General features: G+C 37.8%; 1 protein-coding gene across 1 annotated transcript in view; it reads left to right on the top strand.

Moving 5' to 3' along the window:
• Nucleotides 1–14,965, top strand: part of LOC139977730 (uncharacterized) — a 94,204-nt gene that overhangs the window by 36,077 nt on the left and 43,162 nt on the right. The window contains exons 12-19 of the mRNA XM_071987277.1: nucleotides 137–274; nucleotides 1,407–1,535; nucleotides 3,239–3,367; nucleotides 5,365–5,484; nucleotides 6,826–6,933; nucleotides 7,666–7,794; nucleotides 8,711–8,827; nucleotides 11,015–11,143. Coding sequence (XP_071843378.1) covers nucleotides 137–274; nucleotides 1,407–1,535; nucleotides 3,239–3,367; nucleotides 5,365–5,484; nucleotides 6,826–6,933; nucleotides 7,666–7,794; nucleotides 8,711–8,827; nucleotides 11,015–11,143 — 999 coding nt within the window. The remainder of the gene's footprint in view (nucleotides 1–136; nucleotides 275–1,406; nucleotides 1,536–3,238; nucleotides 3,368–5,364; nucleotides 5,485–6,825; nucleotides 6,934–7,665; nucleotides 7,795–8,710; nucleotides 8,828–11,014; nucleotides 11,144–14,965) is intronic.

Here is a 14,965-nt window from a genome sequence, read left to right as displayed (position 1 = left end):
TAACATTAGTAATTATCTCAAATTATCAGAAATCTTAGTCAATTTCCTCTCGTCCTCGCTTCAAGGAAGAACAGAATGTTTGGTAGTAAGTAATTTTCAACTTAATTAATAGAGCGATTTTTGCTTTCCTTTGCAGACATCAACGAATGTGCTAGCCAAGGTATTGGAGAGGTACAGTGTAGTGAGTTGGGACGTGAGTGTCAGAACACAGACGGGGCTTTCTTTTGTAATTGCAGAAATGGAATGGCTCTAAACAACCAAGGTGTCTGCGCAGGTCAGAGTGCAACTATCTTACTTTTCTTGTGTGTATGTGTGTTTTTGATTAAATAATTTATGGGTTTAAAGTATTGCCTGGAAGAGATAAGATTTCATTGAAATGTTTTGCTCTGCTCAAAATGTGAAAATGAAAGAAAATAAGGAAAAACAAGCTGTCAAGTTTTCACCAGATATCTTCATGATAGAATGAACGCTGATCCGATGTCTCTAACAGCCCGGTCCGATGAGCTGGTCCATGAAACAAAAGTAAAATCAAAAGGCATATAGTTTAAAGTGCACTGATAAAGCAGGTGGAATGTGTCTTCTTTTCTTCATATAGAGGTGCAGCAGGTACACGCTGACTGTTGACAAAGAATGAATCTACAGGCTGCAGTTATCTGCTGCTGCTAGTGATATTCATAGTGAACATCTATCTACACATGAGAAGGGAAAACCAATTCAAATAACTGAAATCCTTGTACTGCTAGTGTGTTTATAGGTCGTCAGTATATCGGCACCAAACTTTAGCATGTTAAAAAGTCACTAGAAACATTTTTGAAAACTAACTACCTGGAGGTCCTGATGTTCCTCTACTTGCTCTGTAGACATTCAGGAGTGATAAAAGAGACTATTAACACTGTCTCATTGTTGCTAACCACTCTTTTGAGTGGCAGTAATGCTTTGTCAGTTGAACTGTGAACTGAATGACTGAATCCTAGATGCATGTGTGAAGATGACTGAATCCTCATTGTTAGAACTTAGTGTCATTTACTTCATATGTGCTTCAAATCAAAACGGATCAGTTATCTCCTTACATGAGACGCTGTCACAAATTCAGAACTTTCACCATTTGTCCTCTGATATAATTGTATCTAATTGTAACTCCCATACGTTGCCTTGTTTGATCATGACATTGAACTAAGGTTTTTGATCCCACCAGGGGTACCCTGACACAGGAAGGGATCCATTCGTTCTTGAGCGTTTATGAAAATAGAAACTCCCCCTCCCCTCTATCAACTCCCAGAGGATGCCTTGTTTGATCATGACATGAACTAAGGTTTTTGATCCCACCAGGGGTACACTGGACACAGGAAGAGATCCATACCTTCTTGAGTTTTTATGTAAAGAGAAACCCTCCATTCCATTTACAGATATCGATGAATGCATGCAGGGCTTGGATCGCTGCCCGTCCAACGCGCTCTGTGAGAATACATTTGGAAGCTTTACGTGTAACTGTGAGGCAGGATTTGTGCTGGCTGAACCACAAATGATCTGCATAGGTAAGGATTTACATAGACAGTTATTCTGTTTCACTAAAAGATTGTCTCTAGATACTAACCTGAGTTTATTTATGTATTTGTCAACGTATGATCGTTGCATTAGCATATAAAATTATGTCAATTTTCTTGTGATGCATGTAATTTGTAAATTAGGTTTTCCATATTTTACAAATTCCAAAGTGGTGTGCTCTCCTCCAAAGGATACATTCAAACAACAGCATCGACGACAAATTATCATGGAGACCCTACCTCTTGCGGTTTGGGCCTCTTCAAGTTCCCCATTACTGATGGGCAAGAAATACCCTGTCCCTCTAATAGAGCTGCCGTAGGTGCCCGCGTAATGACTAAGATCATGCAATTTCAGTATCAAAATACATTACGGCTCAAATTTTGACCCCCAATAACCATTGGCTTCTGTGGCAGAAGACAGCTATTAAAATTTTTTTCTGGTGACAAATAATGTGATATTTACGTAAACAATGAAATATATATCACACTGCTAGTTGAAAACCCCATTTTCAATGATATATTTCCCCTAAATTGAGATATGGGTGATTGAATGTAACTTATTTCGACTGCATGCTATAGACTTTCCACTAGTACTCCAGGAAGTTGTAATCACAGTGGGGGTTTTTGTATATGTATGACATTCATTGGGGCAAATTCTTTACAAAAAGTTAACATTGTCCATCAAAAGCTTCTTCTTAATGTATCCTTGAAGAAAACCTGATTTGTTTTGGAATGTTTGATGCTGTGTACTTAGAATTTCATCAAATATATCTTCTTCGTTTTTAATAAAATAAAACTGTTAACAAACTGCTTATCCACTAGAGAGCCTGTGTAAGAGAATGCGTAAAAGTCAGTTGGCCTGACGTTTCGATCCTAGCAGGATATTCTTCAAAGGCTAAATGACAAGTAACAGTAACAGAAAAACACGCACAGAATACCGACAGGTTAATGAACATGGTGAACACAAAGAGATAGATGTAAGGGGATTAATAGACAAGGGATGGAGATAAAAGAAAGAAACCAACAGGGGAAGAGGTCGTGGGAAGAGAGTCCTGGGAATGGTGAGGTTGAAGTTACAATGCTTGAAGTGAAAAGGGTTCTAGGCGACACTGGTAATACTTTTGGGCGATGAGTGTCCCAAACGCTTCCATAGACATAAAGTATATGTAGGATAAAGGGCAGATGTTAGATGTTTCACAGGCACAAGATTCATATCAGCATAAATTGATAAAATACAAAAGTAGGGGGAGACACTCTTTAATCTCTTCTTGGCTATTCTCATGAATTGTGAAATATTTCCAAAATATAGGAACAAGTGCCATAGAACAAAATCTTACATTTCAAACTGCAAGATGACTTAATGTCCTATCATTATGCATATTTGTTTCTGTACAGTCTTGGACATTATTTGATAAATGCAGAGGTTACTACATCAAGCTCTATGATTTATACCTGTATCAATGCTCACAGGTTTTGCCATCTTCCCTTTTATTCTCATTTAATCCTCCAGTTTAATGTCTTTGCATATGCCCTTTTGGGCATGCTAAATATATACCTCCACCCCCCCCCCCCATTAACTCACTACGTAATTATTTTCTTAGTCATTTTTATTTGTGTTTGAAGTTGTTGACTAATCTGTAGATGTTCTAAAGCTTGGTATTTTATTCAGTTCTGCCTCTTTCTTGCTTTGCCAGATACTGATGAATGTATGGACACCAATACACCAATACCTTGCTCACCCAATGCTGGATGTATAAACACGGCTGGCAGCTTTAGTTGTATCTGTAATCAGGGTTATACAGGAAATGGTATTGTTTGTAATGGTAGGTCTACTATTTTATAATAACTGGGGAGCAATATAGTCAAGGTGTTTCATCCAAGATTTTGTAAGATCTCCAATCCTCCGCGCCACTGGAATGGATTAAATATGAAATCTAGTGGAAGCAAGGCCAGCTCATAAGAAACTAAAACAAATGGCGCAGTACAGAAATTACAAGGAAGCCGTGTGGATGAACGAATTGTTTTTGCTTGTTTTCTGGTTTTACTAGACAGTATAATCAATTCCATAGATCTGTCAAGCAGATGAAATAAAATAACAAAATCGTAAGTCAGGAGCAGAGATGAGATATTTATCAGAATAAATTGCAAGTACAAATTATTCAACGTGATAACATTTGGGATGGTTCAGATTTATCTGAGAGTCCCAAACAGTTACAATGGATGATGTCATTGGTAACTACTATAATGGCCTATCATTATGATTTGTACACCACCAAATGGCAGCCTATTGTCCAAACATTGCGCTTGTTATGCACTGACAACAAAGTTTCCAGTAACTGAAGTTGAAGCACGAAGTTTGTGTACAGTGAGTAGGGAAGGTGCCAGAGTGTACGTGTGCAGGAAATTGATGGCATGTAACAGCCAATCAGATCATCAGATACAACCTGCGAAGGCAGTGCATGCATTGGTCAACACTGTATGTCTGGAGCAAACAGATGTAGTCTTATGTACCTTGATTCTCATACAGTCTGGAAAGGACTTGATCAGCATTGGTGTACTGGAGCAACAGATGTAGTCTTATGTACCTTGATTCTCATACATTCTGGAAAGAACTCAATCAGCATTGGTCAACACTGTCTTGAGCAAACAGATGTAGTCTTATGTACCTTGATTCTCATACACTCTGGATAGGACTCAATCAGCATTGGTCAACACTGTCTGGCGCAAACAGATGTAGTCTTATGTACCTTGATTCTCATAGACTCTGGATAGGACTCGATCAGCATTGGTCAACTGGAGCAAACAGATGTAGTCTTATGTACCTTGATTCTCATAGACTCTGGATAGGACTCGATCAGCATTGGTCAACTGGAGCAACAGATGTAGTCTTATGTACCTTCATTCTCATACACTTTGGAAAGGACTCAACCAGCATTGGTTAACACTGTCTGGAGCCAACAGATGTAGTCTTATGTACCTTGATTCTCATACATTCTGGAAAGAACTCAATCAGCATTGGTCAACACTGTCTGGAGCAAACAGATGTAGTCTTATGTAAATTGATTCTCATACACTCTGGATAGGACTCGATCAGCATTGGTCAACACTGTCTGGCGTAAACAGATGTAGTCTTATGTACCTTGATTCTCATAGACTCTGGATAGGACTCGATCAGCATTGGTCAACTGGAGCAAACAGATGTAGTCTTATGGACCTTGATTCTCATACACTCTGGATGGGACTCGATTAGCTTTGGTCAACTGGAGCAAACAGATGTAGTCTTATGGACCTTGATTCTCATACACTCTGGATAGGACTCGATTAGCTTTGGTCAACTGGAGCAAATAGATGTAGTCTTATGTACCTTGATTCTCATACTCTGGATAGGACTTGAACTCTCAATTGCTGAAGACTTCCCATCAATAAGTTTAGAGATATCTCCTCTGGTTGATCAAGACACATTACATAGTGCTTTACATTGTCTGCCAAATGCATACCACATCATAGTGAAGTGATAACAATGTCAGCTTCACATTTCTTGGAATATTGTATTTAGTTAGAATATCTGTTGTTTATTTGTAGAATCGTATAGTGGTAATAGTATCTAGAAATCTTTATATGATCCTGTCAAAATGGTGGAAAACATATTCACAGTACATGCCAATTGCAATTGTATAGAGAATAATTCTTCAACCTGTTAAAACTTTCTGCTTGCATAATAATGTCCCTATTTTGAGAACTCGTTTTCTTCGTTGGTGAGGTTTTATGCTGTCAAACTTTCATTCATTTCCTTGTTTTTTGCTTCTGTTTCATTCTCCAGACATTGATGAATGTGAAAATCCTCAGCAGTGTAATCCGCCTGCATTTTGCTCTAATTTAGACGGAACGTTTACTTGTTCTTGCCCTGGTGGATTTATGGAAGTCGCTGGGGATTGTGTCGGTAAGAGCAGGACTACCCTCATTAAAGATGACAATAATAAAAAAAAGAAGAAGAATATAAATTTATGTAAGGAATTATAATTCTGTTAGATAGCGAGCTCACTCTTATTTAAGAAACCTTACCCAGCTGGGGGTAAGAGACGAGAGACACCATCAAATGATTTGAACCAAGGAATCATCAATAGGTATATTAGATAGGGTAGAATATATAAAATAATTACTCATTGCAATATTCAAGGTCTCAGCTCAAGTAATGCAACTCATGTGTCACAGAGAACAACTGTCCACAAACAGCTAAGATAGCATAAGGAAAGAATCGTATCTGAGAGTTGACATTTTGTTAATCTGTTTATCTTATTGTGTAATCTGTATGTGATGTCATTGTGTAAATCTGTATGTGATGTCATTGTGTAAATCTGTATGTGATGTCATCGTGTAAATCTGTATGTGATGTCGTGGTGTAGATCTGTATGTGATGTCGTCGTGTAGATCTGTATGTGATGTCATCGTGTAAATCTGTATGTGATGTCATCGTGTAGATCTGTATGTGATGTCATCGTGTAGATCTACATGTGATGTCGTCGTGTAGATCTGCATGTGATGTCGTCGTGTAGATCTGCATGTGATGTCGTCGTGTAGATCTGTATGTGATGTCGTCGTGTAGATCTGCATGTGATGTCGTCGTGTAGATCTGTATGAGATGTCGTCGTGTAGATCTGTATGAGATGTCGTGGTGTAGATCTGTATGTGATGTCGTGGTGTAGATCTGTATGTGATGTCGTCGTGTAGATCTGTATGTGATGTCGTCGTGTAGATCTGTATGTGATGTCGTGGTGTAGATCTGTATGTGATGTCGTGGTGTAGATCTGTTTGTGATGTCGTGGTGTATAGATCTGTATGTAATGTCGTGGTGTAGATCTGTATGTGATGTCGTCGTGTAGATATGTATGTGATGTCGTCGTGTAGATATGTATGTGATGTCGTCGTGTAAATCTGTATGTGATGTCGTCGTGTAGATCTGTATAGGATGTCGTCGTGTAGATCTGTAGGTGATGTCGTCGTGTAAATCTGTATGTGATGTCGTCGTGTAAATCTGTATGTGATGTCATGATTGTTCCTTTGAAACTTCCTTCCTCTTGTTTTTCACTTTTTATATCTTGTAAACTGTTAACTGTGCTAAGCTTGAGCTTCGATATTTTAGATTCAGCCTAAGGCCTGTTTACTCGCAAGATTACTTGCACAAGGCCCGTTCACTCCCGGGAATACTGCCTAAGGCCTGTTCACTTGCAAGATGACTGCATTTATTTTATATTACTTGATTTGTGTGTTATCTTTTGCCAAGAAATTGATGATTGTAAAGATGTAACCTGCAGACAATTTGAAGAATGCCTGAATGGAGTTTGCAGATGTGAAGCTGGATATCAGAGGAGTATAAGTGGATTATGCCGAGGTAATCATCCAATTATTTTCAGACTTACCATTTGCACCTGAAATAGTACAGAAGAATGTATAGAACAGTTTTAACCAGCCTCACATCAATTAACATAGTGATTGATATATCCAAAAGTTCAGTCACAAACACTGTGAATTTGTTGCACTATCATGCTAATTTCAGTCAAGATATCTTTGAATTACGATATATATAGGTCCTTAAATTGATAACAATGTCATATTGTCAAGCGTGGTCAACAAAATGGAAGTTTTATTCTTAGAAACTGTTACTGGTGTGAAGTGTATTCCCTATAGGGGACATTGCTACACACAGGGCAATTAACAGTATACATCTATGATGTCATTTGAACACGTTATAAAAGTATTGTATGTAATTCCTATCATGGTATATAAAGTTTCCCTAACTTGCTCTCTTACAAATAAAGTAATAGATTGTACTATACAGGCCCTTGAGTACATATCGAGCGGTGTGACTTGGTTTCTTAGCAACCAACCCTGTAGGATACGAAGATTGCTCCTTAGCATGCCAACCGTGTAGGATGTATGAGGCTATATACTGCCTGCTTTTAAGGGTAGAATTTGTGCATAGCAGTGTGGAAATGAAAGCAATCATATTGAATGTTCTCTTCAATTCAATTTGTATATTTACAAGTAAGTAACTTTCTCCACTGTTTCATCATCCATGTGTTTTCTATTCCTTCAATCCCTTGAATCACTTTTCAATTTGTAGATCAGGATGAGTGTTCAGACTTATTCATCTGTGCTGGCTCTCAAAACCAGATGTGCGTCAATAACGACGGAAGCTTTACCTGCAATTGTATCACAGGATATACAAGGAATGCGGCAGGTCTTTGCGTTGGTAAGAAAAAATTCTGTAGTATTTGTGCGATATTCCTCTATACTGATATCTTTCTGTTTATCTATTTATAATGTTTATCTGTTCATTATATATATATATATATATATATATGTATATATATATATATACATACATATATAAATACATATATATATATACATATATATATATAAATACATATATATATATATATATTTATATATATGGAAGTTTGAATGAAATTCTCTACTGAGTAATGAAGTATTTGTATGTATGTATTTTACATCCAGGAACTCGCGAAGAAGCCTCATTGGCATATCAAAGCCACAAGCTGACCGAAGTCAGTCTCTTATTTAAGATCCACACTTAATAAAAGGAAAGATAATTGGGAACAGGTTGTTCAGAAAGATGATGAGGCAGGTGCCAGAAGTTGATAGGAGTTCATTTCTTTTCAATGGGAGGGGAATAAGGGGGGAGTTGCTTGGGGGAGAATGACCTTTGTGATGTATTACAGCGGAGAATGTTGATAAACACTGGGTTTCTTGGGGGGGGGGGGGTTCTTTGAGGACATTGCTTTAGCACAATTTCGCTGCTGATAATAATCGAGATCTTGGGAGGTGGTAGTTAGGGGTGAAGTTCACAATGTCTAGGTTTGAGCACTGCAATATGAAAAAAAAAATTGACAAACTGCTTATGTATTACAAAAAGCCTGTGCAGGTATAAATATATGTGACTGAATGAAAACAGTCATAGGACAACCCTTGAAGAATAGAGAACTGGGTTCCATGCAATGTGTGAGTGTCATATGTGATAAGAATCACATGATATACCACATGAAGAGCCTGCTGGAGAAACCATCAGGCGAGACCTTTCAGTTAAATTGTATGAACGATATGATCTGCCCATCTCCTCGACAAAATGTTATTTATCTTTATAGATATGAATGAATGTGATACTAATCCCTGTGGGATTAATGAAGACTGCTCTAACACTATTGGGTCATTTACTTGTGATTGCATGGAAGGCTACAGGAGACAGGGTTCCAATTGCGTTGGTAAGTATCTACAACTTTTATCCGAGTAAAATTGCTTGAAATTACGGAATTATAATAATGTCTGCTATAATGATGCGATAAGATCACAAGAAGTTGGAGCTGTTTAATTTAGCTGAAATGTGAAATTTGATTTATCGAAAGTCAAATACAAGAAAGAACGGTCTGGGGAGAGCTGGGAAACATCTGCTTGACTTAAGTTTATGACAGCAATTTCGTTGAGGATGAAATGATTACATTAACTCAAATTATTATTTATTATATATATATATATATATATATATATATATATATAAATGAAAATCGTAATGAGTTGGAAAATCAAGAACAGTGAAAAAACTTTCAGCCTCCACCGGGATTCGAACCACGGGCCTCCCGCTCTGTACGCGGACACCCTAACCACTAGGCTATGGACGCTGATTGTATGTCCAGAGGTTCGAAACCGGTAAGGAAGATCGTAATTCCACTGTAGGCGTTTGTCACCTGTATCGAACAATACTAGTTCTGTTTTTGGTGACATATTTTGCCTTACTCTAGAGATCAAACATGATGCTAACCAACTCGAAAATCATTTGTGATTCCTTAAGCCGGATCTCGAAAGAGATACTTATATATATATATATATATATATATATATATATATATATAAATGAAAATCGTAATGAGTTGGAAAATCAAGAACAGTGAAAAAACTTTCAGCCTCCACCGGGATTCGAACCACGGGCCTCCCGCTCTGTACGCGGACACCCTAACCACTAGGCTATGGACGCTGATTGTATGTCCAGAGGTTCGAAACCGGTAAGGAAGATCGTAATTCCACTGTAGGCGTTTGTCACCTATATCGAACAATACTAGTTCTGTTTTTGGTGACATATTTTGCCCTACTCTAGAGATCAAACATGATGCTATCCAACTCGAAAATCATTTGTGATTCCTAAAGCCGGATCTCGAAAGAGATACTTTGAACAGACTTTATGTTAATGCAATGGAGGTAAACGACAAAGGCAAATGAATATATATAAATGAAAATCGTAATGAGTTGGAAAATCAAGAACAGTGAAAAAACTTTCAGCCTCCACCGGGATTCGAACCACGGGCCTCCCGCTATATATATATATATATATATATATATATATATATATATATATATATATATATATATATATATATATATATATATATATATATATCATACTAGGTTGGGCGGCTACCTAAGGAATCAATCCCCTGTTGGGACATGTCCTTAATGGTATGGTTGGGTAGGTTAAAGTGTTTTCCAACTGAGGGCCCAGTCTTCATGGTGTTGACTGTGGATCTGTGACCATAGAATCGCTTCTTGAGGGTGGTTTTGGTTTCGCCATCATACTGGATGCTGTAAACTCTACAAGAGATCAGATAGATGACATTAGTGGTTGTGCAAGTGATTTGATTCTTAGTCTTGTGTGTGAGTTGCCTGTGGCTGGTGATGGAATTTGATTCAACAATGTGGTGGCTGCAGATGATGCATCTTGAAGTACGATCACATTTGAAAGTACCATACTCAATGGGTGTAGGCTTAGAAGTTAGAGGTGGAACAACAGTATGCACAAGAAGGTCTCGTAGGTTGAGTGGAAGTCTGTAAAAAAATGATGGTGGGTTTTTCAGGAATGGCTCGTTGGAGTCTATCTGAAGCGAGGAGAATGTTGTGGTTGTTAGAGGTGATTTGCTGAAGAGGAGGAAGATTTGGTTGTAAAGAAACAACCAGGAGAGCTTGTAGTCGCAATCTCGTCCCATTTTGTTCTTCAATGCCAAAGTATATGATCTGGATAGGGAGCGGACTCTCTGAATGGCTCCACGCACCCTTCTGGCACTATGGCCCCTGGCAGTAAAGTGTTTTTCCAAAGCATCTGTATGGCGAATGAAAGAGGAATTGTTAGAGCAAATGCGACGAAGACGAAGTGCTTGACTGTAGGCAGTTCCAGACTTGCAGTGACGGGGATGGCAGCTTGAAGAATGGAGATACTGGTGTGTGTCTGTGGGCTTGTTGTATAAGTCTGTAGAGAGAGAACCGTGTTCCTTGCGATCAGTCACATCGAGAAAGTTGACCTGTTGGTGAGAGTAATATATATTTATATATATTGTAAGATTTGGAGGAAGGTCTGTTCTTGTCTGTAAAGAAAACAAAAATGTGATTATTTTCATCTATTGCAGCTTTAACCACTTGTGCAACAACGACATGCGATGTCATGTCACAGATGTGCGTCGAGGTCCCTACTGTCGGTGCGCAGTGTGTTTGTTTGGATGGATTTATGTCTTCATCGTCAATAAACGGTTGTCAAGGTAAATGCTTGTTTGTTTCTGTACCCTGTGTTATAGTCACCTGATATTGGATTTACATAAACCACATGCATGGTACTGTGGTAATTGAATCTGTCCTTACGATCCCTACATCAACCTTCATGATTTGTGACTAAGCAATGAAATTGATATGTGTGGTCCTTGCACTGTTTGTGTGAATCTGAAAAGATGCATATGATCGACTCGATGATAGCAGTCGGAATTTTTTTGCAAAATAATAAGGGCAGGCTAATCTGTATGTACGGTGTCAGCACGTCCATCTGTAGCTTACAAACGTTTCAAAAATTATACCTTAACAAGTGTCAGGGTTGTCTCTCTGTGAGAAGTTTTATTAAGTACTGCTAAAGTCTCAAAAAAAAAATCCCAACGCAGCCATATTATATATATCATATATATTTAGTATCCCTAAAAGTGCAACTAGTACAACATCTTATGCCCCCTTAAAAACACAATCACTTTCAAAAACAGTGTGCAAACTGTGACAGCTGAGTAAACAGTTCTTTTTAATTCCAAGTATACTGGCCATGCATCCTTTGATTCCAGCCTATATTTACAGCTGAAAACCATTGGGAACCCAGTTGACAGACCTTTGGAGTCAATCGATATTTCCTATTTTACAGTCCACTCTTTGTAAAGTGTCCCAATAGCTTAAGGAATAATATAAAGCATAAAGTGGAATATATATATTGCCAGAACTCTATTTTTTATATATTATTAAATAACTTTTAATGGACATCAACATCTCATGGTGGGTTTTCAAATATTGTTCCGCGGAACAAATGTATTTGCAACTATATTGCCTGATTTCCATCTTCTTGGAACGTGCTAAAACGTCACCCGTACCCTAACCAGGTAATCCGACTTCTAACTATAGATATCACTGGGTTTAATTGCAGAGCATTCTACTCCAATAGATTATCCCAAAGATAGATTATCATCATAGTTTATCATGGAGCATGACGTTTTCATGTACTGATGCCATACTTGTCAAAAGAGTCTAGATTTTTCCTGCGCTTTAACACGGTCTTGCCTAATCGCTTACTCCAAGACCTATTTAGCTTTATTGAAGAACCAAATGGCTTATTCACTGGCTTGAAAACTTCCTACAAGGCTGGTCTAGGCAAATGAAATCACAGAAGGGATTTTCCTCCCCAGGTGGAAATTCCAGTTGAACTTTTGAACTGGGTTCAACTGGAATTTTCCATATGGAAATTGGCCCAAATTTGAACTAGGTTGAAATGGGTGAACTGGGGTTCCCAACTGGTTCAACTATGTTTTACTGGGGTTCCCAACTGGTTCAACTATGTTTTACTGGGGTTCCCAACTGGTTAACCTATATTTTACTGGGTCCAACTGGTTCAACTATGTTTTACTGGGTCCAACTGGTTCAACTATGTTCTACTGGGTCCAACTGGTTCAACTATGTTTTACTGGGTCCAACTGGCTCAACTATGTATTACTGGGTCCAAGTGGTTCAACTATGTTTTACTGGGTCAACTAAGTTTTACTGGGTTCACCTGGGTCAACTATGTTTTGCTTGGTTAAACTGGGTGAATTATGTTTTACTGCTTATATTTTTTTCAATAGTTTGAACTGGGATTCTCAACTGGTGTTATCTACACAATATAACACCACACTTTAAAGTTGTTTTTTTTTACAGTAGATCTATACTGTATGTAAGGGTGTTAGCCACTGAAAATAAATGTTTGTTCTTGATCAGAGAACTCTGGGTTTGGTGTGATGACCAAACACAGAGCAAGACACATAAAATATGGAGAACTCACCTGGATTGGATCAAAAGAAATTATAATTATGAATAACAAACAATGTACAGCTGATCTGGGCCCAGTCAAAGAATTAAATAAAACAACTTACAGTCGTGAGGTGCGCACCCAAAATATAAGGATATACACTTAATTTAAATGTCTGTTCTGGTGAGTTGGCCTGCTGGTGACATCAAGTATTCTACAACCTCAGATCTTCCACGACTTCAGATACTCACCAATTCACCATAAATTGTATTATGAATGTCCGATCCCAACAAAATAGTATCCTTTAATTTATATGAAATAGTGTTCCAGGTTATCCTTTCAGTAAAATAATGTCAATAACATTTGTAGTAAAATAATGTCCTTTACAAGTGATGGAGTCCCGGAATATCCTTTATTGTAAAATAATTTATAAGTGATGGTGTCCTGGAATATCCTTTATTGTAAAATAATATCCTTTATAATAATAATAATAATAATAAATGAGACTTATATAGCGCCAAATCAGTAAACAAAAGTTACTGCTCAAAGCGCTTTACAAAGAAAGTAAATTAATTTACAAAAGAACAAGTGAAAAAATGGGTCTTAAGTAGACTTTTGAAAGTAGAAAGTTTATAGCATGTTCGAATGTGATCTGGTAACTTGTTCCAGAGATAAGACCCAGAGTATTGGAAGCTTCTGTAACCATAGTTCTTCAATCGTGGTTTTGGAACAGTTAAAAACAGTTTGTTGGAGGAACGAAGTGTGCGAGTTGGAGTATATGGCAAGAGAAGTTGTGACAGGTACATAGGCCGTTCAAGATGATGAGCACAGAAGGTGAGAAGAAGTATTTTATACTGGATTCTGTAGCTGACAGGTAGCCAATGAAGTTCCCTCAGAAGTGGGGTGGTGCGGCACTTTCTTCCTTTCCTTTTCACAATACGGGCAGCGGTGTTTAGGATCTTTCGGAGTTTCTTGATGGTCGAATCAGGAAGGCCAAATAAAAGTGAATTAAGAAAATCAAGCTTTGATGTCACAAACGCATGGACCAGTATCTCGCAAGTCTTATTATCGAGGTAATTCCTCATCAAACTGATTTTCCTAAGTTGCCAATTTGCAGAACGACAGAGATTAGTAACGTGATTTTCAAGTGACATGGTCTGGTCGAAATATGCACCAAGGTTTCTAACAGTTGAGGAGATATTAATAGAGTCTTTACCAACAGTAAGTGATGGAAAATTAGGTGTAACTTCAGAGAAACGTGATCGAAAAACAATAAACTCTGTTTTATCACAGTTTAGTTTCAACTGATTAGTTGTAAGCCAAGTGTTTACAGCACTTATACAGGTTTCCATTTTATGAAAAGCATTTGGCACATCATCCTTATCGAAAGCAAGAAGTAATTGAGTATCATCCGCATAATGATGGAAATGAACACCATGGTGCCGAATAATATCACTCAACTCCGCAAGATATAAAGAAAAAAGAACAGGTCCAAGTACAGAGCCCTGTGGAACACCAGTAACTAATGGACGAGGAGACGAGAGAACATCTTCAATTTTCACCTGTTGATAACGCTCAGTAATATAAGAATTGAACCAGGATAGAACAGTACCACCTAATCGATACTTTGACTGCAGTCTTTCTAACAAAATGGAATGATTAACTGTATCAAAAGCTGATGATAAGTCTAAAAGAACTAAAAGGACAAAGCAGTCTTCATCAAGCTTGGATGTAAGAAAATTATGAACTGCCTTGAGGGCAGTTTCCGTACTGTGACCAGACTTATAAGCTGACTGGTATGGTTCGAGAAGATTCTCCTGTGTAAGATAATCCATTAATCGAGATAAAACTGTCTTTTCCAAAACCTTTGAAACGAAACTCAAGTTCGAAATAGGGCGATAATTTTTTAAACAGTTTCTATCTAAGCTGGTCTTTTTAAGTACAGGAGTCACATGAGCAACCTTAAAGGAATCAGGTACGGTTCCTGTTGACATAGAAGTATTGACAATATTCGTGATGAGAAGAATGAGTTCTGCTGAACAACCTTTAGCTA

Source organism: Apostichopus japonicus, chromosome 2 (assembly GCF_037975245.1).
Source record: "Apostichopus japonicus isolate 1M-3 chromosome 2, ASM3797524v1, whole genome shotgun sequence".
Lineage (NCBI taxonomy): Eukaryota > Metazoa > Echinodermata > Holothuroidea > Aspidochirotida > Stichopodidae > Apostichopus > Apostichopus japonicus.
The sequence above is the reverse complement of the archived record's forward strand: the minus strand, read 5'-3'. Positions and strand labels throughout refer to the sequence as shown.